Genomic DNA, 22,000 nt, shown 5'->3' on the forward strand with positions numbered 1-22,000 from the left:
GACACAAGAGTTCATGTTAAGGTAATACCATAAAGTGGAGGTTAAGAATGTAAGTTAGTATTGTGTTTAGGTTTGGGACTGAGGTTATCATTACTATGGGTGGGCCTGGTTGAAACACATTTCTTCATAATGGGATCTGTTGTCGAAATGGCATTATTGTATTACATTTAATGTTATTTGAAGTTTTGGATTGTCAGAATTCTTCATAACATATATTTGTAAAGCACATGTTTATCCTTGGGCATCTTGGCGCTGGATAATAGATGTTTATTGAAACTCAGTGGCACTCATTTTTATCAAACTCAGAAGGATGAAAGGCTGAGTGGACCACTGGGATTTGAACCTGTGACCTTGCGGTCAAAGACAGGCTCTTACAGTGGACACATTAGTCCACTGAGCCACCAGACCTGGCTTTAAATCACTACGTTTCTTCACACAGAGGAACTTCATTGCAGCATGGATCTACGAGAGATGTCGTAGAGTAGATGAGGAGAGAAGGAGCAAAGAAATGGTGGTGCTGGTGGTTCTTTATCAAGGAAAAAAGGGGCATAGACAGGAGAACGGAGGGAAAAGGAAGCTGCTCTGGAGCATCAGTCGCGATGAACTAACAGAGAACATTAGAAAAGAGAAAAAAATTAAGGGCAATGTGCTTCTACACATGGAAGCAAATGGGATACTCCACTCAGAGCGGTGCTATTCTACGCATTATCTCACTTTCTTGAAATACTGGTTTAATACATATCAGTATAAAATGATTTTGCCACTGCCTGTTGGGAACAGAAGTGCTGTGCAGAGGGATGATGCAATGAGGAGAAATGAGGAACGCAGCAGTGAGGCACCCTGGGCACAGCAGTGTTGATGACAAGCACAAGCCAAGGGTGCAAACAAATGTGACGGATCCACTCCACATGTGGATCCATGAATCTCACATTCCGAGGCATGAAGCCCAACAGTGAGCTTCCGCAGCCGGGGAGTGTGATCGGGGCCTTTCTCATGCCCTTGATGGACCCCAGGCTAAGGTCTTGTGAACCCATCTTTACCACTATCCCAGTTATATGCCTGAGAATTGAACTGAGATATCTCAGGAGCCTCCTATGACGTCAGATTCCTTAGGTCCAGGAGTGGACGCTAGGCTCGAAGGATGGATCATCAAGGCCGCGGCCTCCGTTCGTATCAACCCTCTGAGAGGCTCCATACTCACCTTTGGGACACAGTCCAGAGCAGAGCTGGCACATCTTGACCCCATTCTTCTCTCTCTCCATCTTGTTGTTGGGACAGGCGCGCACACATGAACTCTGGTCCACCACAAAGTTATCTGTGAAAAGAGGCACATTCAGACTTGGCAGGGCCTAAAAACGAGAGGCGCATGGCTCTGGAGGTAAAGCTGCCTCCTAATTCTCACTTTCACTGAGGGCACCCATTCCTTCCCCATGAATCTGGCCAGCAATGCTTAAAGATGCACCCTCTGTAACAAACTATGTGAATGTTGATATGAAATGAATATGAATCAGATTTGCCAACTTACTTTGTGTTACACAATACCAGAATTGTCCATATGGTCATCCGTAAAAAACATTATCACACGGTGGAGACAGGGTGAGCTGGAAACCCTGTCAAAGAGCGGATTTCCAGTTCATATGTGGAGGTTCTCAATAGTTGCTAACTCCCAGGACAGGAGAGGCTGCATCAGAAGCCTTTGTGGTTTTGGCAGGGTGGGCGGCACGGTTGGAGTTGCAGCCGCCCGCAGTACTTACATGAAGGACCGCCCACTACATATGGCTCTGCACCCGCCAATTACTCTATGTTCGAGGTGTGCCGAATTTGTGTAACGTAATTATGTGAAATTTTGTAAACATTATATGAAATTACACTTATTTACACAAAATCAGCATTTGTTGATACATTTTAGCCTAAAATGTGCAAGAACGTCTTTTGCTGTTAAAAAACAGGGCAAAAAACACCAGGGATGCAAACAGCAGCTGCTCGCATTCTGGTTGAATATGTTGTTCGTGTGTGCTCGTGCTAAATTTCTGCTGCCAACCTCAAGTAATTATGAGAACTTGTATCGTAGCATGATCTCGGGCATTTGCTTAACCAGTGTAAAGTGAAATTTAAAAAAAATCACAAAATTACTTATGAGGATAGTTTTTTCAAGCTTGGCAAGTCTAGGAGCCTCTTTTATGGAGCGTATCAGCTCACAATGTTAATGTCAAATCCTTTGGATTTTACAAATAGCCCTCATGAAGCAACACTCACTGGCAATATTGCAGGTCATTGGTTTCACACTTCGGATGGAGTAAGTTGCCTCTGATTGATTTCCCTCCCCCTGAATGCCACTGACCACAGACTAGGAGCCCTTCCTAAAACAGGGGTGACCAACAAAGAGCAAACCCAGACAACTCCCTTCATGTCCATGAGCACAGGTTCGGTACTGAGCTCTTATCTGCCACAAAGGAGAAATCTTTGAAAAAGGAGAATCTGACATTTCATAAAATGGAAGTCGCCATTTACTGTTATTTTTACCTTGCTATGCTGCCACCAGGTAGCCACAATAAAACAAAGACCTGTTGTACAATGTCTGTCAACACCTCTGACAAAAGAGCGTTTTTGAAAGGGTTACAAACTTTTTCAGTGGGACAAAGCCAAGAGAATTTGATTTCTCTACACCAGTGTCCCCTTTCAGAATATTTTGTGCCTTTATGCCTCCCAAGCCTTGAGCAAAAAGGGTTTCAAAAAAGTTTTCCAAAAGTTGACATCACCACCCAATTCACCAGCTTCCTCCTGTCCTTCCTAAGTCCTTCTGCCCTCCCCACCGCTTGCGCCTATCACACATACGTACGAGGGCATTTTTTGACACAGAAGCTTCCGTACTGGTACTTGGCGTCAGGGTTGGCCTCCAGCTGAAAGGTCAACTTGTTGTAGATGAGTGGCGGGGGGCAGATGGGCACGCAGGCACCGCTGTCGTTGAAGTGCCGGCAGGCCTGCAGAGAGAAGACAGAAGCAGAACATGTTGGTGAAGAGAAGCAGTAGAAAAAGGATGTCCCTGGTGGACACTCTAGAAGCGACCCCAACCACACTTCCACTTCATTTATGACATACCACAACCCTATCTCCAGCTACAACACCAAGACCGTCCTGAAATGGCCCTAATCCCAACAATAAGCAGACCTCACAAGTAAAGAGTTGCCTTTAGAAGACCTTTGGGCTTGCCACTCTTCTTATGGATTATTGCAAAACAATCCACTTTTGCCCATTTACACTGATGGCATTATAATTTTGCCGATCCCTAAATAAGGTGTTAGTTACCCTTTCAACTCAAGAATGTTGGGTCCTTCTGAGTGGCTGTTATCATGGGCTGGTATTCATTTTGCCTTTAAACTTTTGATAAAGAACACATTTGTTTAATCAGGTAATGGTGCCTTCACTTCTTCTTCGTGTTGGTTTTTGCCAACAGGAAGAAGGGAAAAATAGATGCTTCCGGCCAAGGTAGGAGGTGCCCGGGGTAACTAACTGTCAGGGGGGCACTTAATCCACCTCACATCTCATGTCTACCCTCAGGGAAGGGGCAGTGCTTAATTGGAGCCACTGGTTTCCAGTGCTTAGCACTGGCACTTAATCATCAACACCTGTGCTTTTTCATGAGCAACAGGTAAGGACACATTAATTTACGGGGATATTAAGTGATTTGCACAGAATCACAGGATGTTGAGCAAACGCCGAGACTCTAATCTAGTTCTATTACGTCACATCCATCTCTCCACTTTCATGGTTAGTAGTTGCTTCTGTTTTAGGCAGCGCTAACAGAAGAAATGGGCTGGTGCAAGCTGCTGCTTGACAAGAGCCCATTTCTTATTTTTTTAAATTAACCACTGGGGACCTGTGACCCACTACCTCGCACCCGACTGTAAGGCCCATACTCTGATCTCAACTGAGCTAACCGAACCAATCCTCAGATCTCGTTTAGGATTGTAATACTGGAGTGTCTCAGGACCCAGTGCCCATAAACCTGCCTGGTTAAGACAATTGCCAAGGCCCATAGCACTCCTGGTGCATAAAAAACACTGTTTCCCTGGGAGCCACAGTCTGCCAGTATTGGTATCGACAGCTGCCATCAGACTTTAGCCGACTGTTTGATCACTGCGCGTGATCATAATTTATTAAAGCCTGTTCATAACAAACATTTATTTTTACAAAAATACCTTGCCTTCCGTGTCTTTTTGTTCTATCCTATGACCTAGGAATTTATATGTTTGTGACTTTTGCCTATATTTGGTTGTCTAGACCTGTTTGACTTGAACTTCTGGTGTAAATTAGGGGAGTGTGAAATCTGCATAATTTACATTTGCGTAATTATGCTAAATTTTGGAGGAATTATGCAAAATTATGCAAAAAGCAATTTGGTGCTTTATGTTAGTATGAAACGCATTCTCACCTCAATTTGTGAGGCAAAGACACATTTCAACCTAAAAAAAGAGAGCAAAACACACCAGGGCCGCAAACGGCAGCTGGTCATGTTTTGGTCTTTGGCGCTTTGTGAAAAGCGTTTGCCTACCCTAGTAGGGTTCTTTGGGGAAGACATAATGCCACCCCCGTGCACTGACAAACTCTCCTTCACACCTCTCATCCAGGCGGACGCTTGGTACGTACAAAGCAATTGGTCTCGCGAGGTCCAGTACAGCCCCCTGCGCACTCGTCATGGCAGCATTCGTTGGGGTTCGTACCAAAACATCGGCCATTACACTGCTCAGCACAGATGGTTTTTGTCACTGGTAAGAGAGGATGGAAGAAACAAAAATAAGGTAAATATAACCAGAGGAATAAGGAACAAAAGATACATTTAGAAATGGAAAAATAGAAAATTCTGTTGTGCTGTTGGCTTCCCTCACAATCAGATAATATGAATCAATAAGAATAATTGATTTATTCAGTTGAAATCGCAATTTGATTAATTTAAATACGTCAAACAAATTAGGAAATTCTTATAACATTAATTTAATCAATGTAAAAAGACACAGGCAACAAGCAGTCTTGAAGAAAACACAGCAAAGAGCGAACTCAGGGTAGAAATATGTTATCACATTTTGCGATGAAAGTACTTCAAATATTCTGTTAAAAAGGGCTAACAATTTCTTTTTCAAAATATTACCTACTTTTCATACATTTGTATTGCATTTTCTGTGAGAATATTCTTTACGAGAAAAAGCTTATGTCATATATTAAGAGGTTTGGAAAATATTTCAAAAGCTTTCTTTTTTTCTCGTGTAAGATAGAGTATTTTTAGGTCTTCGTAAAAGGATGATATTTTGTCTAAATAAGGGACAAAGAAGCATAAGCAAACACTAAACATTATTTCAAATCAACAAAGCTGCAATTAAAGGGCCCACACAACATGAATGTGGATAAATATAGCAGTCACAATGTGGACTGCATGCAGGGAGATTCTATGAAGAAACAACAGCGATATCTGTAAACTTGTTATTACCTCCTCGTAAGTCTTCCTCGCCACATGATTAATGAAGTGAGCGCCAGCTCCCCACTAGAACCCTCCAAAGTGGGGAGCTCACTCACACAAAAGCCCCAAGCAGCCCCAGCAATGGGAGACCGGGGGCGTCAGAGCGCCAACAGTAGGAGCACCCCGGGGCGGCGGCCCGGGCACAAGCATAAACCAAAACACAGTGCCCACACGGACAAGGGGAGAGGAAAAACAAGGCTGCTAGGAAGAGCCCCAGACCTCCCCGTTCGTCCTCCTGTACACCCTGGGCTCACTAAAGCAGAGCCTAACAGGCCTAGACCTGACACCGGGGGAAGGAGGAGGATGTTCCCAGAGACCTAGGGCCTGCTAGAGCAGGGTCACCAACCAGGGACCCCAGTTCCAGCTACAGCAGGAACCACTTACCTTAAACATGCTCTGGAGAATCTGCAGCGCAGAACTTAAAAAACAGGCTGAGGGTTGGGCCGGCCCTCCTCTTATAGAGGTCCGGGGTGATAGGGGTCGGCCATATTGGGAGGGGATGGGAGGCTAACTTTTGCTTTGGAAGGTTCTGGTGTGGAGCTGAAACTCACTTCGTTACTTATGTGGCGAGGAAGACTATACTCGAAGTAATGAAGATTACCGGAAAGTAACTGGGGCATTACATTGTGAGTCTCCAGCGAAATGCGTGAGGCACGCAGTGAGGAGTGCAAGGGCTGCCATTAAAGTGTGTGAGGGGACAAGTGAGCCTCCTCTGCAGTGTGGAAGGCAGTAATGATTAAATAAGTGAGTTGGAAGAAGCGATGGAAATGGAAATGAGCCTCTGTAGCAGTGCAGGAGGCAGTGGGCCGGACGAGTAAGTAAGATCCAACTGAAGTAAAGAAAGCAGCAATAGGAGGAAAGCTGAGACTCTAATAAATGAGGTGTGCACGGCAGTGATGAGACTAAGCGAAGCACTAGTCACAACAAGTGTTCTCTCAGTGACGTAGAGGAAAGCGGAACTGCTGAACGTAGGGAACCCATGAAGTGAGGAACAGGCGAACCTTCGCCGAAATGTGCGGGAAGGTCTGTGCGTGAACTCTCTGTGGATGTCTTGCAGTTTGCTTCGGATACACCACGGAAGAAATGTTCTGTCTGAAGGCTGAAGGAGAAATGCATCCTTTCCTTCACCACAAGAGGGCGCACTTGCCTAGCGGACAATCACATCACATCCACACTTTAAGAGTCAGAAGGCCCCCCCTGTCTTTGGCCTGAGATGTTTGTTTACAGGCTAGGAACGCAAATCAAACAAAAAAAATGCAAAGGTGTTTACCACAGCCAATTACATTATTATTGTGTGTTGAGCCCAGGCGGTGCTTGATCTGTTAATAAGAATATCTCTTAAACGCCCGTCACCGACGCTGCTAAATGCCATGGGTTGCTAAATACTGTCTGTCTAGTTTTGATTTCACCTCTCGCCTCCTTCTTCCACCACCCTACGTTTCTTGCCTCCTTGCAGGTTCGTGTTCATGTCTGCTTTCGACTTTTGTTAATGTTTTCAGTGTTTCTCCTTCGATCTCCCCTTTAGGCCTCTCTCTCTCTCTCTTCCCAGCTCTGGGTCAAATTGTCCCTGTGCACAAACATTAAAGTCGATGCTTTTTACCAGCAGCCATCCGCTCAAAGTAAGCACGGATGATTGGGAACGGCAGAAATGTAATAAAACAACACCGGACACGTGAATTAACATCACCCACATATACACTAATACCGCGATGACATAATAACAATGATGCCTTTTAACTTATTGAACGAAACCAAGGGGCATATTACCAACAACTAGCGATAATTTTTGTCGGCGATTTTTATCGCAGATAAACCTTGCTATTAGCAAGGTTTATCGCAAATGCGATAAAAAACGGCCGCAATGCATGAATATCGCTGAAAAGTCAGCGATATTCATGCATTATCGAGCAAATGCTCTTAGCCATGTTATCCACCTCCCATTAGATAACATGGCTAAGAACTGCTCAGAGCAGATGTTAGCTTTTGGAGATATTCGCGCTTAGCGCAAATATCTCCAAAAGTTGGTAATAGGAGATAGCGATGTTAGGGACTGTTTCCAGTCGCTAACATCTTGGCACGCCCACTTTGCATGTCATTAGTGATAAATATCACTGACATGCAAAGTGGGGCCCAAGATGGTCGCTATCTCCTTTTAGCTGTCACTAACTGGTGTTAGCGACAGCTTGGTAATAGGGAGATAATTTTATCTCCGCTTTCTTGGCTTTTAAAGCCAAAAAAGCGGAGATAAACCCCCTTGATAATATGCCCCCAAATCTTACTAAATGCAGAAACACTCTTTGTCCGCCCAGATTTTTCCATTAAAGGATAATAGCGAAGAGTCGGAATCGGATTTCAGCGATGCTTTTGCACCTCCATAGCCCCAAAACCCAAGCGATCCAAGGGTCCAAATGGCAAACCCAACGGATGACTGTGCCCTCAACCAAACAGCCTGTAAGGACAACCTGAAATAAGCCTTACAACTCACCCAGTGAGCAGACTCCCAGGTGGAATTCTCAAAGACGGCCCGGCATACTGGGCAGAGACATTATCTACTCTATATATGGAAGGCAGGGCAAAAACCGATGTATCGGATTCTGGGCGAGGCTCCATGTTGCAACGGATATACAAGAAAGGTGACAAAATGGATTCAAAGAACTACAGGCTAAACACTGTGTTGGACATAGAAGGTAAAGCTCACAGCAGCACTATTTTAAATGAGTTAAATGACTGTATCAAGGAAAATGACATTCTACCAAAGAGGGTTTCGAAAGGATGGCTCAACGATTGATAACACAGTAACATTATCATACTTGGACCCTGCAGGTGAATACCAAAAACACCCTGCCAGTGTTTGCCTGCTTTGTGGACTATTCAGCGGCATTTGATTGTGTCGCCAGAAATAAGCTGTGGAAATAAATGAAGAGCTGGAATATCCCAGATAACCTCCTGAAGTTTATTATCTCACTATATAGTAACACCTGGGTGAGGATAAAACTGACTGGGGACGCAGTCTGCAAATGGCTGTACACAGATCAGGGCCTGAAACAGGGCTGCGTCCTTGCCCCGACACTTTCTAACCTTTACACAGCAGAGCTAGGCAAAGCCCTTCAAGGAGCTACAGTGGTTACCCCCAAAATAAGAGCTTAAGGATTGCATCTACACCAGTATGCGGACAACCTGGTAAACATTGATCATACCAGAGTAGGCTTACAAAGAGAATTCACTCAATTGAGTGTTGAGAGTAATCAGGTACTCCTATAGTTTTAATAACACAAAATAAAGCACTGGGTTTGACTTTCTTAGTGTCCCCCTGTTGCACTCCCAATAAGTTAGAGTAACCTTGCTCCAATTAAAAATGAGGTCCACAAAAGTTCATCTTTACTTTGTTCGAAAGAATATCTTTTTTATTGCATGTTGTAACATCACAATGATAATTCTCATATATGACTGTGCATCATGTCAATATCTTCTTGGTATCACATATGCTTAACACTTTGTATCAAGCATCCCAATGCATTTCGGGTCGGGGACCCTTCATCAGGGCACTGTGTATCCTGGAGAATACCAAGCGGGTGCTACAGATATATTCACAAGTTCAAAATCTCGAAGTCTATTTGATTAATGGTGCTTAGTTCGAAATTGAAGTTCCGGCGTGAACCCGAAGAGAGCTCCTACAGTTTTCACACCTTAGTATCAAAAAAAGTAGTTTCCAATTCCCTGCGGTGCATCCAAAAAGGGGAAAAAACACACTACTTCCCCAAACTCAATCAAGATTGAACACATTGTTTACACATTTTTGAAGCACATGCAATCATATAACATATGTACAGAAATGTAAAAGAACAAGCAAGTGGTATGTTGAGCTTTTTTGTTTCTTCTTTAATGTAACTGGGTCTTCCACCCTTTCAAGCCAACGCTTTTCGTCGTTACAGGGTATAGCGTTACAACTTCCTCTGGGCTGGAAGTAATACAAATATCAAGATTTGTAGCATAAATTACAATTTCAATGAAAACTGTACTTGTTGCAAGCCCAATTGACCAAACCTTGTGCTTAGGGACTATTCAAAACAATGCTCGTTCTTGCTTGTCCTTTTACATTTCTGTACTCATTGTGTTACATGATTGCGTGTGCTTCAAAAATCAATAGGCTTACAAAGAGGCCTGGACTCCCTGAATTCATATAATGAGGCCTATAATCTAGCAGCTAATGTAAGTAAGGCCAAAGTTATGTTATGTTATGTTATGTTATGTTATGTTAATGGTTTGTTTGAGCGCACAGCTGCCCCAGCTAAGGGGCGTCCCGGCGCTGAGTAGTGGTAGTCCTTAGGCAATACGTAAGAAAAATTCTTCTTAGATTGAGGCACGGAAACCGTATGATAGCAGCTGTAAGAACCTGCAATTATTGAGGCGCATGGTCATGCAACACAGGGAAAGCAAAGGCACACCAGGCCAAGATAAAAGCCAAAACACAAGCACCACTTACACACTATGCAAATTACAGGAGAAAGTATGCAGCTCCACGACGATCCCAATCACAAGAGTAATCAAATGTAAGTTGTTAGCTGTTGCTGGATACGCTCAGCAAGCTTTCCCAAGGCAGATGGACTTTGCACTAGAAAAATCACAGTGCCAGGGCTACAAAAGTTGTCTTTAAGTTACCAATGTACACAAGCAACCGTTGGACCCGGGTGTAATTCGGACTGGTTCAACAAATGTATGAATACATGAGCACCCTCGCAAAATATTATTCTAAGATACTCAAAGTGCGCACAGGATCTCTAAAAGAAAATATTGAATCAATTTTTGAAGGGAAGCGAACGCCAGGAACAGTTACATGCAAATGGCAGTGTCCATACTGAACTTAGCAATAACCAAGTGGTCGCTGGAAGAAGTGAGTTACTTGGCAATAAAGAAAGCTCGAAATAAACACATTTTTCAGCTCTCAAGAGCGGAAGACATAGCCAGACAGAAGGAAAAGGGAGAATTACCTAGCCTAATTTCCTCCTACGAATCAAACCTTGTGCTGTCATATTTGAATAGTACACTGGGCAAGAAATGCCTGAAACACATCCAATGGGCCAGGATAGTACAATTTCCAAACAAGGAACTCATCCCAGGATGGAAATGCATATAGCAGATAATCAAATGCTAGCTATGCAAATGTAGAGCTGAGTCCCTGTCACACCATATATGTGGATGTATGACGGTACAACACGTGGTATTACCACGCGTACCGTTACAACGCAGGTTTTACAACGCAAGTCGTTACAACGACTTGCGTTGGGGGGGCGCTGGATAGTGAATAAGTTAATTTACTATTCCAACATTTAGTAAATTAAACTATTCCCTATCCTAGAGCGCCCTCCAGTGAAAGTTGTTGTAACGACTTTCGTTGTAAAACCTGCGTTGTAATGGTCCCGCTTTGTTAGAGTTTCGTTGTAAAGGATGTTCCCCCATGTAGTGTATGTTGCTGCCCTGTTTTACTACAACAATGTTAGACACTCTTAAAGCCAATGTTCCTATGGCAAGAGGTTAGGACCTGTTTAGAGGCGATATCATGGATTTTCACCTGCACAGTGCCCGCAGACTTGGGAAAAATCGGAAAGTACAGGAAAGAGATCCGAATCTAACTAAATAAGACAATGGGCCTTGACAGGTGCTAGGAATCAGTACAGAAGTGAAACACAGAACTTAGTGGGATCACCTAAAAAACATTAAAAAATATATATATATTATTGACAAACAGGGACAACGCGTTTCGACTCCAAGGAGTCTTGGTTACGGGAAATATTGAGCTCTTAGGACCTATTAAGTGAGAAGCCATCTACAAGTAAACCTTCTGGGCTATGGAATTTTCTAGCTACCTTGTCTAGAAATTTTGTCGGGGGTTGTTGTCGGTGGGCTCAGACAGGGAATTGAATACAGGCTGGGGCTGCGTAGCAAGCAGTGAGAGCCAACACCAGCGGGTGAGTCGGCCAGGTAGATTCCACAAGAAGACTCATTCAGAACCAGGCGGGCACGATTAATCAGATGACCCCTTAGTGCCGGCAAGCTGGTTGGCTCTGTGTCTATAGGTGTGCTGTCCCCTGATCCAAGGCCGCCGGTGTTACAGTTGGTAAAAAGGATTAGGTGAGTCAGCTTATATTAGAAGCAGAGTGAGGTGCTGGCTAGGGGCTCATTTCCAATATGACTTAAAAGTTATGGCCCCCAAGGATCGAGGAAAGCCTCACAGAATGCAGGCAGGTGGTCTTCTACATGAAATTAGAGGATATTAGGATAAAGTCAATACGCGAGTAGGAGTTGTGGGGAGTGGAGTGAAAGGTGAAGTCTCTCCCATCAGGGTTTTGGAGACGCCATGAGTCTTTAAGGCAGTACCTTTCGCATAGTCGCAGGAGTGCCTCATGTGAGCGTGATGGGTGAAAAGCGCATTTGGACTGCCTGTCTAGTAAGGGGTCTAGAGGAAGATTAAAATCGCCTCCCACAATGAGAAGGTCGTCCTGAGGAATATGCTCCATCGAGCGGGAAACGGAGTCCCAAAACCCGGGGTCGTCCGAGTTGGGGCCATAAATGTTCACTACGTGAATTGGGTCATCTTCTCTGCGCAGATGGGCCACCAGAACCCTTCCCTCCGTGTCATGAGTGTGTGAAACCAGTGTTATGTTTGACTTCTTTGATATCAAGGTAATTAGACCTCCTTTCTTGTGCGGTGCAGGGGATGACAGAATATGGGAAGACCAATGGATGTTTAAGAAACGTGTGTCCTCTTCCGATAGTTTAGTTTCCTGTAGGAGGATAATATCCCCCTTAGTTTTGGCGATGTAGTCAAACACTTTCCTCCTTTTCACAGGGTGGTTAAGACCCTTAACATTCAACAAAACTATGTTGAGGTCATCTGCTATTGACTTAGTGTTAGACATTAGCGGGCAAGGTTATCGCTAAGTGGTGATCTGGTAGGGGGCAGAACAATGAGTCAAACATCCCCGTGGAAGCCTGTGTGCTAATGCAATAACAAGTGAACAGAGCTAGCGATATGGCTATGGATAGAACTAGCGACCTTGTGTTGTAGCTGAATGAAACGGACAGAAAAAGGGACAAAAAATAACACAAAAAGATATACAATGCTATAAAGTACCAACAATTATTATCTGCTGTAAACTCTCTCTTTTTCCCAATCCCCATGCAAGCCCTCCCAATCCCCCCCCCCCCCCCCCCCCCAATACGTACGTAGGGAGTACGACGACAGTACCCAGCTAGGCAAAACAGGAGTTATTAAACATTAGCAAACGATATACATTAGTTCCAAAGTTAAAACGTAAGAGGATTTAGATGTCCAGACTAAGTGTGGCAGCGGGTAATAATTACTGCAGCAATAATACGTGCGTATTGATAGTGTTCGTGCGCATTAATATGCTGTAATAAACTAGGAGTAACTGACTGCAACGTGCAGACGAGAACAGTAGAAAGGTTAGAACCAGCTAAATGTTGTGTCAAGAAAACTTGAATCGTTATATCGGATTGAGCTCCCTGTAATAAGGGCAGTATATGTGCACAGAAACATATATTAACAATAATGACAGATTAGTAGCGACTATTTGCGTTGTGTAATAGAGTCTAAGTGTGAGAGTAGAACCTGCTCGACATTATGCAAGCAAACACCAATACTGTTGCCAACCAAAGGAGATCATGAATCGTCACTTATCTAACAGCATTGATAGTATGCTTTGAAGCGGTAATTCGATAGTGGGAAAATAGGATATATGCTTGGTAACAGCGAGTGGGCGGACTAGCAAGCAACTATAGGAGGCATCTATCACAAAACTACAAGCATACAGTGGTGTGACCTGGAAAGGATAGCGATCCGATAGACCTGTACTTTGTCAGGATAGTCACGTGGTCTTCCTTTTGTTAGAAGGGCCATTCGATTGGTCCATTTCCTGCGGTGGGCCATTTTGCAGGTAGTTTTCCAGATCTTTCGGGTCTGTGAAGAATTTTGGGCGGCCGTTTATTGTGATTCTGAACTTGGCTGGACCTGCAAAGGAGTAGGGTATGCTCTTGGATCTGAGCTTGGCGCGGAGTTCCAGGAATCCCTTGCGAACCTCCACTGTGTCCTTGGAGTAGTCCTGTGTAAAAATGATCCTCTGACCTTCCCACACGATGGAGTGCTGCTTCCTTGCGTATTGTAGGATCAATTCGACATGCTGATATCTGAGTGGTTTGCATATCATTGGTCTGGGACCCTTCTCGCGGTTAGTAACGAATGTGGGGATTCTATGCGCGCGATCCAGCTCCAGACCATGCGGGAAAGCAATGCCGGTGATCATGGGGATCCATGCTTCCAGGAAAGTCACGCAAGAGTCCGCATCTTTTTCTGCGTTTTCGGGAATGCCAAAAATTCTAATGTTCCCTCGCCTGTTGCGGTCTTCCAACTCAGCATGCTGGCGCCTGAGGGTGTCAGTGATGCTTTCAAGGCGCTGTATTCTAGCCGCTGATTGACGTGAGAGGTCCTCCACGTCGCTGATGCGCTGTTCCGCTGTGTTCAGCCCGGATTTTAGGTCATTCATATCAGCTCTGATAGCCGTTAGTTCAAGCTGCATAGCGTCAGTATTCGCCTTAGTGGATTTGGAGATAACTGTGAGGTCTCCTAACTTTTTCAAAATCATTTCCATCGTGGCCGCCATGTCTGGTTTGCTCTTAATGGGGGAGTCAGAAATTTGCGGCTCTGGTTTCACCTTCTTAGAATTTGTCTTTTCATCTCTGCCCGCCATTTTGGGTGTGAGGTCTGAGAAGAATTTTCTAGCTACCTTGTCTAGAAATTTTGTCGGGGGTTGTTGTCGGTGGGCTCAGACAGGGAATTGAATACAGGCTGGGGCTGCGTAGCAAGCAGTGAGAGCCAACACCAGCGGGTGAGTCGGCCAGGTAGATTCCACAAGAAGACTCATTCAGAACCAGGCGGGCACGATTAATCAGATGACCCCTTAGTGCCGGCAAGCTGGTTGGCTCTGTGTCTATAGGTGTGCTGTCCCCTGATCCAAGGCCGCCGGTGTTACAGTTGGTAAAAAGGATTAGGTGAGTCAGCTTATATTAGAAGCAGAGTGAGGTGCTGGCTAGGGGCTCATTTCCAATATGACTTAAAAGTTATGGCCCCCAAGGATCGAGGAAAGCCTCACAGAATGCAGGCAGGTGGTCTTCTACATGAAATTAGAGGAGAACCGCTTCTTCCTTCAGACGCTTTAGTGGCTAATTGGATCAGTTAAGGATCGGAACGTTTTCCGATGATGGCCGCCATCTTGGGGTCAGGCGAGAAGGGCAGAGATTGGCAACACATTGCTGGGTTCGCGTTATTGCCACTGTTTCTTACCGGCATGTGTGGAAATCTGGCGTTCAGCTGACATCCCCGGTGGTGTTGGTCTTGACCAGTTGTCGCCGGGTGAAAGAGTCCGAGGAGACCGTCAGGCATTGCCGACGTGACGGAGCGACGCCATTTTGAGGTGTACCGATGTCGGCGCGTGGGCGCTCTAAAAGGTGGCAAAAGTCCTCGCTAAGTGCACCAAGAGCAGAGATCAAGGCACCGGAGGGCTCCGCAAGGTATGAGGCATTAGGTCCGCCGCTTTTGCTGCTTATTAGGACGGTGGGTCAGCAGGGAACTGTCGAAGTCGTTCTCCCGAGTTGCGGAGCTCGAGGTTAGGCGGCCATTCGCACTGCCGTCCAAGCCACGCCCCCCGCTAATGCGTTCTTTTGTCTACCCTCAAGTAGAGCAAGAGCTAAGGTAACTAGACTTAAAAAGCGGTCAGAGCCCCGTGTCTGCCACTCTGCCTTATAGCAGCACTGTTCCTATCCACTACTTAATTGTGTGCCTTCACCACCACCAGAGAGGGGAATAGGGGTGGGGGGAGGACATGGAGGGGACATTTTTATTCTTGGGTTGTTTGTTGAATTTATGTTGGCGCCGTAGGGACTCCCCTCAAGGCCTGTTGCTCGGAAAATGGCTTCCTCTTTATTTTCAACAGAGGGTTTCATGGACTCTGGGACGTATGATGCTGGGCTCTCATTAAGTGATTTTTTTTCTAACTCACGCCCTATTGTATTCATGTTGTCCAATTTTTGACTTATGACGCTCAATAAAAAGAATTTTGACAACAACAAAAAAATCCACTGCAACAATACCCCACATGCAACTATACTAGACACTGCAGCAATGCTGTCTTTAAGTCCAGACCACAAAGCAACCAATAACATCGCACCAGTACAACGGCTACAAATCTCGAAGAAGAAGACTTTGAAGACCTACAAAGAGATTGCATTTGTACAGTAGCAGAATGGACACTCAAGAAGATTCACCCATCCCTATCATCCAGACCAAAAACAGGAAAAAATTGAGCGCCCGTGACAAAGGCAACAATCATAACAACTCACTTACAGAAAAACAGTCACACCTAATCCATTAAAGACTGTGAAAACTTTCCTCAAACACCTTCTTCCGAACCATAGGTTGGCCCAAACCATAGCCTCTAGATGGATGATGCTATGACCATGAATAATCTTGGCCTGCTTTTTCTGATGTAAATTTGGCTAAAAGATCTCAGTGTACTTTAGACCTGCTGACCCCACAGGTACCCCAGTATTAGACTGGACAGAACTCAAAGAACATGTGGTCGAGTGGCACTCACCCACAAAGATATCTCCCTTATCAATTATTTACCTTTCAATGTCTATTCACTGAGATCAAAGTAACAGCTCAAACTCCTGCATTCCTCCACATTGTATACCATCCCCCGTAGACAACTTGATCTTTTCAGAACAACTACTTGAAATGATCATTGACAACATGATCCGTTCCTACAGCCATATCTTCCCAATGGACTTTAGCTTGCACTGGGGACACCTGAATGACTATACTATACCTCTCGTAACCACGTACATAGACAATTACAATCTCAGTCAACTCTGTACGACTTCCTCACACAAGAAATGATTCACATGAGACCTCCTCGTAGGTAAAGAGAGAACACCTGTAAGGATCAGGGCTCATTGCATCGTTAAACGTAGGGTTTGCGTTTCTACCACACACTATCTGCGTAACGGTAAAAATAAGTCATGCTCGATGGATATAGATAACTGTAATTTGACATTTCTCATGGGACATGCCATAACCTAGAGTGCTGATAACTTCAGAACTTTTGGGTTCTCAGCTGAAAATTACATATTAGATCATCTTCAGTCACAGAGCTGAAACAGCACCCTTAAAAAAAGTCAATATTGTCAACCACATTTTACAAAAAGCTGAATCCTGCCTTCTCATTCTCCTCGACCTTTTTGCTGCCTCAACACACATGGTTAATCACTTGTCTCTCCTAGAGATATTTAAAGAAGGAATAAGTCATAATGACACAATCCTCAAATAGTTTTCTCCATTCCTGGAAAATTACTGTTAATGTATCAAAACAGCGGACTCTCTTTTCAACAAAACAACGGTCCATCAAGTCATGCCTTAGGGCTCGCTACTCTCGCCTGCACTACTAAACCTTTACGTTGAGCCACTAGCCTCCACTCTAAATCTCTTGAGCATTTCTTGCTATTTCTATGAGGACTACACTGAGTTATATGTGAAAAACCCTTCTCCACAAGATACTGAAGAAGTGCCCCATGACTTGGACGAGGTCCAGTCTTGATGACTCTGCACCAACTGAAACTGAACCCGCAGAAACAGAATTCTTACTAATCCCCGTCCCAACAGTACAGGGCCGGTGCTAAAACAACAACACTTAACAAAGTACCTCAATTGCAGACTGTGCTAAATCCTTAGGTTTCATACTGGACAGACACTTGCACTTGCAATTACATAACACCACGCTAGCCAAAGGTGTTTATTTCCAACTAAGACCATGAACACCTAATGAATAGTACATCCTGGACCCCAATTTCACACAATTAGTACAATTGCAAGTACAATCAAAGTTTACTTTTGGTAACTTTCTTTTGGTGGGAGATCCAAAAAGACACCAGGCGCCACTAGGAGCCAGCGTAAATCAGCGACTCAGCTGACCACAGGCTTGATGCAATTTGACAACATTTCACCCATTCTGATTTAATTGAAGTGGTTTTCAATAGAGACAAGGAGTATGTCCAAACCTACATGAATCATCCACAAAGCAAATCATGAAGACAACTCGAAATAAGGCATGCAAAAACTCTAATGGAGAGGTACGTCCCCCTTCTTGAAACACCGATTGTCAAGAAATCTAATACAAAGAACTTCTGAGGAAGGGCTCCCACAGTGTGAAATTCTGTCCAGGTGAGATCAGAGCAAATCCTTCAGAAAAAACATTTAAGAAAGAATCGGAAAGACTACTTTTTCAGCGTCATTTTCGTCTGTATAAAAAACGAGCCAGGGCAACAACTGACGCAAGTTGTAAACGGCTGACTGCATAGATGACAGTCTGGACACTGCTGTTAGTAGCTGCTTGTCACACATTCCACCAGGAACACACAAACCTCTCTTCAGAAGGTCCACACAACTTGATTGTCAAAGTGCATGTTGTTAGAGCACTCCTCCAACTAATTCATAACCTGCCATTAAGGACACCTTAAGGTAGCTACTAATAACTGTGCTACATTTTTGAGTTCACTCAATCCATTTTTGAAAAGTACATAACAGTAAACATTGATAATGGTTACTATGTAAAGCGCTCAGACACCATAGAATATAGTATGCACTGTGCAAAACTGCATAAACATGTTCAGAGCCTCAGCCTTCACAATACCTAATTTGTACCAAAAGAAGTGCCAGGGCCCTCGTCGGAGGCCACTGCAACTTGCATCACACATTGCCCCTGCCTGCGTTGCCAATGGCAGTATCAACACAACTACTGGCCATCACACTCCTACTAGTGTGACAATTCAGACAATTCCAGGTCCCCAAAGCTACAAGGAAGGCTTGAGTGCAGGCATTGGTCATTTCAATGTATATAGAATTATCAAACAACTGTTGTTGTGCTTGTCTGTAAATTAGACAAACAGAACCACAATGTGGAGGATGTCATTAGTGCTGGTGTTGACAATTAAGTACCGGTGCTGATCACCGGAAACCACCGGCTCAAATGAAACACTGACTTCAGTACTTTTAAAAAACACCGCCAATGACCAGCATCAAGTTTCCAACTCTAACAAAGTGCTCCTGTGCATCTCATAGGTTGTAGCACTCCCCGCTCCACAGCGAACAGGAAGGAAACCCCTGGTGGGTGAGAGTTCTTTAAAGCAAAAGGATTCTTAACCCCTTAGGCCGATGGGAGGGTTCCTAGATTCATACAACCGAGCTGGGATCTATAGTTGGTGTAATGTGCATTAAGTTCTCCACACTTGCTATCTCTGTCTGGTATGTCCTCTGATTGTGAGGATTCACTGGTTCAGCTGCCAACCTGTGTGGTGTTTTTTTTTCATCCACCTTGTTGGCTTTAGGTTGCCTTTTACAACACCCTGGAGTTATCAGTTCCAAAGACCTGGCACTTGTAGGCATGAACCATATGTGGATATTTTGTGCACAGTATCTATAACAGCAATTGTGAGTTAGACATTTATTCAGCTCAGGCCTAATGCGAGGAGCTGCTGGATACTTTTACCCACATCCACATTGGGGTTAACTTTGAGAGCTGAATGCTATTCATAATCCTCAATTGCTTCTTGTTGCCGGTTCTTCATGAGCTTTGAGCTTCTTTGTTAGTTTTTGCAGAGCTTCTTCACTGGCTCTTTCTCTTCTACTCTGAATCCCTTTGTGACCTTGGCCAGCTTTCTCTGACCAATATTCATTCTTTTTCTGTCCCTAGTTACACGCTTCTGACAGAAGCTTGACACAGACACTGGTGCTACCAACGCCACAATATTACACCCAGTGGAGACCGGATAGCTGCCACATTCACATAAAATCTTTAGAATGCTATGGAGTAACTCCTCTTGGAGTAACATTGCTGGGTTGGCTGACTTACCAATACACTTCAGAAGTGACAGGGTTGCCCAATATGAGTTATTTTTAAACAGATAGCAGCTGTGGTATTCACCATCCAGTAACAGCAGGACACGCGATAAGACCCTGGCACAGCCGCCAGTCACAGTATGACACTGACCGAGATCTTGGATGGACCAGTCTTCTTATTGGCAATGTGCTCATAGCCGGCTGCATTTACCTGGGTTTGCCTTTTGTACAGGTTTGATCCGAACTGTTCAGGAGTTATTTGATCTCTTAGTCAGAATGAACACCTCTCCCAGGACACTATGAGGCTGCTTTACAAGTCCCTTGAATCGCCAGTACTCCACTTTTTCCCATATTAAAAGTGACGCACTGGTGGTGCAAGCCCCTATGTTTTGACCAGGTCGGCATTCGCATCTGTTTGAGTAGGAGAACACGTGCCCTGCTGTGGGCTGCAGTGTGTGGGTTTAGCTGAAGTCCGCAATCTTAATTTGGGGGCAGTAAAATAGCAAGGGATGAAAGCCCTAAAGGCCATTGGACATGAGGTTAACAAGGAGGCCAACAGGCTCTTGGAGGTCAGTGCAAACGTAATTACATAAGCATCAAATGCAATGGATTAATAGAGAGGTAGGCTACTTACGTTTCTGACAGTTGTCCTCTCCAGGCCCCCAGCATCCCTTTGTACACGATGGGTGACATTTAGAACCTGGTGAACGGGAAGAAATAAGGTCATACTTTGCAAAAAACAAAGCAGAGAGATATGGGCCTTTTATTACGTAAAAGACACAAATAATCAGTAAAATAGATCACACTGTACACCAATAGATTACTCCAGCTCAGAACCGGAGTAAGTCCAGCACCGCACATGGCCAGCCACTTATACAGAAATACACTCCCACAGAAAATAATGGAGGTAGGGACTTAAAATAAAACCTCACAAGAAATAATGTTAAATAAAATCAAATGATTTGCAATTGTTAAAGTTGGGGTGGAGATCTCCCTATGATAAAGTTCAGAGAAAATGAAAACTCATCAATTAAACTTTATAATAATGTGGAAAAATATTTTTTATGTTAAATGTTGATGCAAAATAATTTTATATATTTATTTTAAATGTAGAACAAAATAAAAGAATGCTACAGCACTATTAATTTAATTTTTAATTAAATCTGTAATTAATTCAATTATATTCTATTAAAATGATATTGCTGATGTTTAAATTAAAAAAATGAATTCCCAAATAACATTTTAAAATAATTTTACGATGTGATAATCATTATAAAAAAGTGATGTATTCCATCAAATAATAGTAATTTCATTACGTTTTAATTAAAAAATAATGTTACATTGATTTATAAATTCAAAAAAGTTTAAAACATTTAATTTATAATAAATATGTATTCGTTTTCATTTTTTCAAACATTAAAACACCATTAAGTTATCTTTTTTTGCCTATTTTATCTTTCTTGCATAAAACGTTGATAAGTGATGAATCCCTACAAAGATGGCATCAGCCGGGAGTATGATTGGAAAACAAGTTAATTTGAATGGCAGTCCTCGAATACTGAGGTGTTTGCGTAAAGGCAGGGCTTTCAGTGGGATGAAAAAATAGCTAAAAATCTGTGCTTAGCACAGTGTGCTGCCCGACTTGTATTTTGCTGTTTCTGTTGTTGCATCCAGATATATGATACAATAAGTAACATCATACCTACAACAAGTCAGGACTATTGCATTTGTCAATGGTTGTTAGTTGCATAAGATAAATAAGCAGCAACTATGGCTTGTATATAACATTGAAAGCACTTCCACTTAAAGCCCTGGTGACACCATGACAATGTTGCTACTCCTGAGTTTCAAAAAGAGAAAGGAAATCCAAAGAGAAAATTACTCTCTTTAAAGGTTTTTCCTTCCCCTACAAGGCTCCCCCTTCATGACGTCATGGCGTAACTTTTCCACTAGTGAGTAGTGAGCAGTGTGAGCACGCGCACATCGATGTGCCTGCTGTCACTGCAGTCCGGAACTAAGGGACCTGTGGCAGAGCACAAAACAGAGCCCGAAAGAGACCCATTGCAAGGCCCTCTTTAAAAAGCTGCCAGTGAGACCCGGCCCACTTAAAGACCTGCGTAAAGGTTAACGCCAAACTTAGAAAGGACAATAGGCAAAGTTTCAACTGCTGCAGCACAGACCTCACAGGAAGGGCACAGGAGGAGGCATGAGAGTCGTGGGTAGACCTGCAAATTCACACGATGCCACAGTAAGTACACGAGTCTGGCTCCCATCAACCGGTCACCAGGTGATGAGTCGCAATCACTCAGTTGCAGGAAAGACAAGCTGTAAATCACTGCACAAAGTGTCTTTCCAGCTTGTCTTTGGAGGCTGTAAGCAGCTGATGTCTTTTAAGGGGTGTAACAACACCTCAGGACATTGGTGACTCCCTCAGGGACCCTGATTTTATTTTTAGGTCAAGCCTGGGCAGCGTATGCGCTGCTCTGTGAGGCATGCTGTATTCAGGTAAGGACTTGAAGTTC

General features: G+C 43.9%; 1 protein-coding gene across 2 annotated transcripts in view; it reads right to left on the minus strand.

The window, feature by feature from the left end:
* The window catches only part of ERBB3 (erb-b2 receptor tyrosine kinase 3), a 249,950-nt gene that overhangs the window by 75,049 nt on the left and 152,901 nt on the right, over window positions 1–22,000 (minus strand). For both annotated transcript variants that reach the window (XM_086963900.1, XM_086963901.1), the window contains exons 5-8: window positions 20,113–20,178; window positions 4,648–4,766; window positions 2,840–2,981; window positions 1,202–1,315 (exon numbers count right to left, since the gene is read on the minus strand). In XM_086963900.1, coding sequence (XP_086820026.1) covers window positions 1,202–1,315; window positions 2,840–2,981; window positions 4,648–4,766; window positions 20,113–20,178 — 441 coding nt within the window. The remainder of the gene's footprint in view (window positions 1–1,201; window positions 1,316–2,839; window positions 2,982–4,647; window positions 4,767–20,112; window positions 20,179–22,000) is intronic.

This window comes from Lissotriton vulgaris, chromosome 1_1 (assembly GCF_964263255.1).
Source record: "Lissotriton vulgaris chromosome 1_1, aLisVul1.2, whole genome shotgun sequence".
Taxonomy (NCBI): Eukaryota; Metazoa; Chordata; class Amphibia; order Caudata; family Salamandridae; genus Lissotriton; species Lissotriton vulgaris.